The sequence below is a fragment of the Cucurbita maxima genome, unplaced genomic scaffold, assembly GCF_002738345.1.
Source record: "Cucurbita maxima cultivar Rimu unplaced genomic scaffold, Cmax_1.0 Cma_Scf00009, whole genome shotgun sequence".
In the NCBI taxonomy this organism is placed as follows: domain Eukaryota; kingdom Viridiplantae; phylum Streptophyta; class Magnoliopsida; order Cucurbitales; family Cucurbitaceae; genus Cucurbita; species Cucurbita maxima.
In genome coordinates, this window is record NW_019272025.1 from 1,443,391 (window position 1) to 1,450,433 (window position 7,043).

Sequence of the window (7,043 nt, forward strand, 5' to 3'; positions counted from 1 at the left end):
GACTAGTGTGGTACTAAAACTATACTTTAACGTTCCACCTAATTCTTGAAAGCCATAACTTTTATTTAAAAGAATCTTTCCAAAAAATTAATTTGAAACTATTATAACTTTTAAAATAATCGTGGACAATAATGCAGTATAGTCAAATAACATTTAAGTAAATTGCAAGTTCATACTAGAAAAAGTAAATAATAATATTCCGTTTTTTAGTTGATATATCATAATTTTCGAAAATGTCATATATTATTAATTTGGATTATCGGGTATGAGACGAGATCTCAAGAAAAGAAATATATACCAATTAAATAGGTATAAAACATGAGAAAAATGCTAATATATAAATAAATTATTATTATTTGCGATTTAAAAACTATTTTGTAGATTTTGTGATCCAATTAGTTGAATATTTAATGAATCTTTATTTTAAATTTGACTTGGTCAAAAAAGTTTTATTCAAGTAAATTAGAAAGTTAAAATTAATATTATTATTGATTTCAACTTTAATAAACTTTTATGGACGTTACTAATTAAATTTATTAATTTAATAATAGGAAAAGTGGAATTTTAAGGAAAAGAAAGGAAATTGTTCGCATCGGAATTTAAGAAGAAAACAAGCGGCGGTGTTGAATGATGAGGCCATGCCGAAGTGTCGACGCCATTTCGAGAATTGGCGTGATTCTCAAGCGACGTTTTCGAACTCCAAAGAAAAGAGAGATAAAGAAAAAGAAAAGAGTAATCCCACAGATTCTGATTTGACTTTTGAATTTAATTTTCCCTCGATATTTATCCAAATTCAAAACCCAATTTTATGCTTCATTGATGAATCTCAGCCGTACGTTTGATTCAACTCCGACTCTCTGCGACTGCTCCACTACTTCTCTCTTCCTCCTATAAGTCTGTGTGTCCGGCTGTTTCTCTCCTTCTTCCTGTGGTGGGATCGCCGATTCAGGGGTCGAAGATTTGTTGATTTCTTGATACAGAAACCGACAGCCATGTCCGGTGGTATTGCACGAGGTCGTCTTGCGGAGGAGCGGAAATCGTGGCGGAAGAATCATCCGCATGTGGGTATTCGATTTTTGTTTTGCTATGTGTTCTGTTTAGGGAAGGACCTTGGTTTTGTTTTGATTTTTTCGTGTTTTTTAGGGTTTTGTTGCGAAACCGGAGACTATGCCTGATGGAACGGTCAATTTGATGATTTGGCATTGCATTATTCCTGGCAAAGTTGGGGTATGGTTTGCTCTTGCAATTTTGTGGATGTGTTTTGAATTCGGGTTTTGAATTATGGGTTGATTGTTGTTTTTGATATTATGCAGTTCATGCCTAATTGCAATATCTTGCATGCCCTAATTCTTGTCTATTTGAATGGATCCTTCACCAACTTGATTTATCCTTGGATTTTCTCTTCCCTTTTTATCTGGTCACTTCACCGGTTCTATACTTGATCTTTGCTTGAAACTTACATTTTCTCTCTTTACGCTAGAGCTTTATTTTCACTCAAGCAACCTTAGACGTTTGGGAATCTCTTAGTTTTGAAGTATGCATTCTGGTAATAGTGATTTTCAGCATAATAATTTAGTTGGAAAGGGTCTAGTCATTTGTGTTTAATCTATACTCCTTGCCTAATTTGTTGATTTCCCATGTAATTAAAATTGGTGTTTGACCTATTAGAGCCTTTAATTTGTCGTTGTTGTTCTTCATATCGTTTTAATGGGGAAGGAATATCATTAGAGATGGAAAAATACAAAAGGGTGATTTAGAAATCAACCCAAAACCATGGGGATTACAAGTTCTCCTGTTGGTTCTAATCAGAAAAGAATTCTAGTTAAAAAAAGATTCTAGGCGGTGTTCCGAGGGAAAGCTTTAAAGACTATATGATATCTTACACTCCTTAACCTTTCTGGATTTCTCATAGAAAATATCATTTAACTGATAGAGGAACGTGCCACTTCACGTTAAAAATGTCAGACGAATATCTTCTCTTTTGGTAAAATAGCAGTGAACAAATAAATGATTTGTTTGTCTCTTCAAAAATCAAAATCAAAGCAATGATTTACATGGTGCTACGGTTCTGCTGATGTTCCCATCGACATGTCTTCTTTTCATGTTGTCTATTGTTTTGTGGAATTTGTTCTCCAACTTTTTAAGTATGACGATGCTCTGAAGTTCTGTAGCATTTGAAGTTGACAAAATCGTTAATTTCTTACAGACAGACTGGGAGGGTGGCTTCTTTCCCCTTACACTCAACTTCAGTGAGGACTACCCAAGTAAGCCACCAAAGTGTAGATTTCCTCAGGGTTTCTTCCATCCTAACGTGTACCCGTCAGGAACGGTCTGCCTGTCAATTCTCAATGAAGATAGTGTGAGTAGTAAATGAAAACTTATGGCTGTATGTTTATTGAGACCTCACCTGACCCATTCCTGAATTTTCTCCGTTCATGTGTAGGGGTGGAGACCAGCCATAACTGTTAAACAAATTCTTGTTGGGATCCAGGATTTGCTGGATCAACCAAATCCTGCTGATCCTGCTCAGACAGAAGGTTATCATCTCTTCATCCAGGTATGTCAATCGCTAGATGCATTGTTCTTTTTGAATTTTGATCTATCTGACCACGTTATGTGCTTTATAATTTTTCTCCATAGGGCAGTGGAAAGCGCAATCCTTTCCCGTGCTAAGTATAATATGTAGTGGTATATACTCGGTTATAGAAACACTAGTCAAGGGATTTGGTTCACAATTTTGTGTGAAGAGATGGGAATCAGAAGTTCACGTATTTAACACATTCAATATTTGGCCTATGACCTGCTCACTAATGTGCAGGGTTTTAAAAGACTCATTTGTTGGTCGAGGGTGGGTAGTGTAGCAAAACGACAATGCGAAGAAGAAATCAGTTAATTATTTGATTGTCTGTTGTGTCTTCACCTTGATTATTTTAGTCATCAGTAATACTTCTCCACGGTAATCGGTGCTCTTCTAGTATAATAACCAACCATTGCTGTTTAGTATTGCACAAAATTTCTGAAATGGATTTTTCATGATGGCCCTATCTGCATGGTCCTGTGGGTTTGAACTGTGTAAAAATTGTTTTCAAGAGAAAATATTTCATGTATTCATTGTATTAATTGTTTCTAGATTAGATACAACAAAAGAGGCATACAATAGGTGTGTTTCTAGATTGGCATGTGAACCTGGACAGTGAGCTATTGAGAATAGAAATGGAAAAACGAAGGGGCCTGGATCGATCCTTCTCGTGCGTTCATGCAGATTTCGATGCCATGTCCCTAAGAAAGGCATTGGTTCCTACAACCAGATTTGAACCAAACTCTGTTCGAAGAGATTTCGAACGGCTAGACTCGGTTGGTAGTCTGTTAGGTGTACATAATAACCTGAAATTTTGTGAATCAGATAACCAACCATTCATTTCTGATTTTGTAATGTTAAATGGAAGAATTTTGATGGTTGGCAGGATGCTGTTGAGTACAAGAAGAGGGTTCGCCAACAAGCCAAGCAGTATCCACCTCTGGTGTAAAGCTGAATGTGGGGTTCACACTAAACTTGTTGATACTCTTATGAATGATGATATTAGCAGCCAGTTGCCACTGATTGAATCAACTTCTAAAACTGACTCGTTTTATAGATCTTGATGATATGTGGTGCACATTTGAATTGTGTCATGATAATCTTTGAAACTTTTAGAGTGTTTCCCAGATATGGACCCAAACTTATGTGGATAATTATATTGGTAAACATGTCAACAACAGCCTTGTGTGCTGCACATGGTGTTCATATTGTGAAGTTGTGGTTTTCTGCTCTGAAATGTGTATGAAAGAACGGGTTTTTCTCAACTTTATCTTCTTTATTTGTTTTAAAACTTCATATTCGTTCTTGAATTGTTTCTTGAATTGTTTCTTCCTCTTCATATTCATCCGAAGCATCGAAGTTGATCTTTAAAGCAATGATCTTCTTTTTGAATTCATACTCATTTACATGAAGGATAATTTTGTCTCTTGGATTGTCTCCTATTCTTACTTCCTTCCGAGTTCTTAGATGGAGACCTAAGAATTTATGTAATATATACTTTTTTGGGAAGAACACATATATGTTCCATTAAATTCAACCCAAACCATTTATATCTTTAGCATTAAATTTTTTTTTCCATATTATTCTCATAAAACTCCTCTTTTAATTTAGACTACTTAATATTAATTACTTCTTTTAATAGGAACATACCAAAGACCTTTGTGGTCCAATGCCACTTTTTTTTACCTATATATTTTTATTTTTAGCCTGATTATTCAAAATACGTCCAAATCTTTGTTCCAAACTTTTGTAATTATTTAAAAAATACTAAATATTAATAGTAAATAAAATTAGATTTTTTATAATAAAAAATTTATTAATTCATTTAGGTTTGAGACTAAGATTTTTTATAATAAAGTCTAATAATTCACTTACTTTCATGAGTCGGACCTTTATTTTAATCTAATTATTAATTGTTTATTAAATATTAGTGAGTTAAAAAAAAAAAAAAAAAAACTTGACTAAGTGTTCTAAATATGAAATAAAGAAAATCCTTAAATTCCAATAAAGTTTTTGGACTACAAACAAACAAAAGAAAATAAATTTCGAAAGTATGTAAACACAAAATAAAGACTGGACTGACGCCCCGGGACAACCCGTTCCTCTGTGACAAACCCCACCTCCATCACGCCCGCGCGCTCCTAAAAAAAAGGAAAACATAGCAAGAATGAGTATAAAAATTATACTCAGTAAGCCACCTACTTGTAGGCTCTCTTCGCATCTTAATTATCAGATTCCCACGATGGGTTTCCTAATTCGGTTCTAAGACATCTGATTCTAATCTTAGTCCCTTGGGGCTTGTCCCTTGGGTTTCAGCGGTTCATCGTCCTTTCATTAAATGCCTAGAGGTTCCTTACGCCAAGCCAATATGGTTGGTATCTCTCTATGAGGTGCTACCTCTGCATGGTTATCTGGGACTACATGGTACCTAGCCTAGGGGTGCGCTGAATACCCCTACGCCCATATAGTCCCCCTATGGGAGGCACGACCCAACCCGTTCCCATGCAGCTAATGAGCTGTACGACGTGGGGACACATTTCCCATGCGAAATGGCTAAGAGCAGTAAGGACTGATTAGGGACCCTTGGTCCTCCCACGAAGCTACAGATACCGTCCTCACGCTAGCAATCTATGAACACTTCAAGGTGCCTTCTTGCCGTGGTAAACCGCTAAGTTCCTAGGGAAAAATTAAGTCTGGCTAGAGCGACATATCGCTCCCTAATAGTAATTCCCTAAGCTTATCATAGAAATGGGCCCTAGCAATTAACAGAGTGTGCATGCAATCGTCTTCTAACATTATACTATATAATCCATGCAAACTAGGCATACCAGCTCAATGGGGCGATAACCTCCATCAAGCACCCAGAGCATGAAGTTCACACTCAATGGGGCGAATTCATCCATCAAGCACCCGGAACATAGAATACACAATTCCAACATAAATCAAACGCATGCATACATACAACAGAAGCTTAAAGTATACAGCAACACTCATGTACTTCACCAAATACAATCATAACAGTTAATCTGACCAATATGTAAAGAGCTAATCTGAAGCAAAACTACTAGCATGCGTACATACAATCCAAGCGAACCCTACAAGTATTTCTTCCTAAATACCGGGTGGTGACTTACCTGGTTGATGCGTGCCCTTTTTGCTAGGGTTTCTTTACCCGTGAGGTGTCCAAAAATACTGATTTCTTCAAATTAAGTCCCTATTCACATAAAAACAGTATTAGAACTGGGACCGGGACAAAAATCGGGCAAACAGAGAGCAACCGGGCCAAAATGGCCCTTCCACGCGCGTTGGGAGTGCGAGGTCATGCGCGAGGGAAGACGCCAGTCGCAGGCTGCACGCGCGCCTACCACGCGTGCCCGCTTCTGCACAGTCGCGGGTCGGCCGGTCCGGTCCGGATCGGCCCGGCTCGCGTTTCAGTTCGGCCCGGCTTGCAGGCGACATGTGTCGTCGCCTCGCTGGAGCTGCGTTGCTCCAGCCGACGGTCGACGCGTGTCCGGCGCCTGTCCGGCGCCATTCGCCGGCCGACCCTTTTTTTTTTTCTTTCTTTCTTTCTTTCTTTCTTTCCTCTGAAATCCGTAATACAGTCCCCTCTTTCCGATTTTCATATCTTTCGATCCGTAGATCGGATCGATATGATTTCTTCGGCAAAGTTCTAGATCGTGTTACGGGCTACGTCCTAGTATTTTTTTTGTAATTTTTTGCTTGACTATTGGACGAGTTAAGAACGTCGGAAGTTCGCTCACCGTTCTCGGACGACTCTCGGATCTCCGCCATCGGGTTGAGGTCTCGGCCAAACTTCTTCACAGACCGTGCGTGAGTTGTTCCTAGGTGAATATTTCAGCATTTTAGGATCGATTCACATGGTGAAAACTCAGATCTCAGAAATGTCGTTCAGAACCTTACCTCGCAAAATGTTCTTGGGTCTTGACGGAGCGTCGGCCTCGCTAGCCTCTCAATCCTTGTACGAGTCTCGTCTGAAGATGAATTCCGGCGGTGGTCCGTTAATCTTCACGGCTGACTCCTCTCCAATTTCTCTCTAACTCCTTTCTTTTGCAGGGGATCTGACGGGGTTCTCCTTGGACCCCTATTAGGGCTGGAGGGGCCAAATGACATTTTTGCCCCTCAGTTGACTTGGCCTTTTCTTTTTCCTCCCTGGCAATTAGAAATATCAGAGTATTTTAACATGAAATATGAAGAAACCACCTAGCATTATACTGCCCTATCTTGACTTTTATGGTCTTTCCAACATTCATTATCATTCGTGCATGGGAGTAACGTAGCTTGAGTATTTTAAGAAATACTCCGTAAGTCATCCTACTGTTGGGGTTAGTATTACAATCACACACAAAATATGTTGGGATCTGTTTTAAAACTGTAACATAATCTTAGGCTCTTTCCAATTTAGGGAAGTGTTAGATGTGCGGTACTTCTCTACACACGGCTCACA

At 38.4% G+C, this 7,043-nt stretch overlaps 1 protein-coding gene and 1 long non-coding RNA gene across 4 annotated transcripts; one reads left to right on the forward strand and one right to left on the reverse strand.

The window, feature by feature from the left end:
* The first annotated feature begins 635 nt into the window (after positions 1-635).
* On the forward strand, positions 636-3,841 carry LOC111484310 (SUMO-conjugating enzyme SCE1). 2 transcript variants are annotated; one of them, XM_023130858.1, is made up of 6 exons: positions 643-732; positions 831-1,061; positions 1,144-1,227; positions 2,207-2,359; positions 2,444-2,557; positions 3,465-3,841. In XM_023130858.1, the coding sequence occupies exons 2-6, from the start codon at positions 993-995 to the stop codon at positions 3,525-3,527; spliced, it is 483 nt and encodes a 160-aa protein (XP_022986626.1). In that variant the 5' UTR covers positions 643-732; positions 831-992; the 3' UTR covers positions 3,528-3,841. The 2 variants fall into 2 exon arrangements, with proteins under 2 accessions (XP_022986625.1, XP_022986626.1); XM_023130857.1 differs by having other exon boundaries at positions 636-1,061.
* A 723-nt stretch (positions 3,842-4,564) lies between these two features.
* On the reverse strand, positions 4,565-6,738 carry LOC111484335. Of its 2 annotated transcripts, XR_002718479.1 has the most exons (4): positions 6,500-6,738; positions 6,340-6,420; positions 5,713-5,792; positions 4,565-4,719 (listed from the first exon to the last, which is right to left on the reverse strand). It is a non-coding gene; the product is annotated as an uncharacterized LOC111484335 (long non-coding RNA). The 2 variants fall into 2 exon arrangements; XR_002718478.1 differs by lacking the exon at positions 4,565-4,719 and having other exon boundaries at positions 5,492-5,792.
* Between the last annotated feature and the right edge of the window lie 305 nt (positions 6,739-7,043).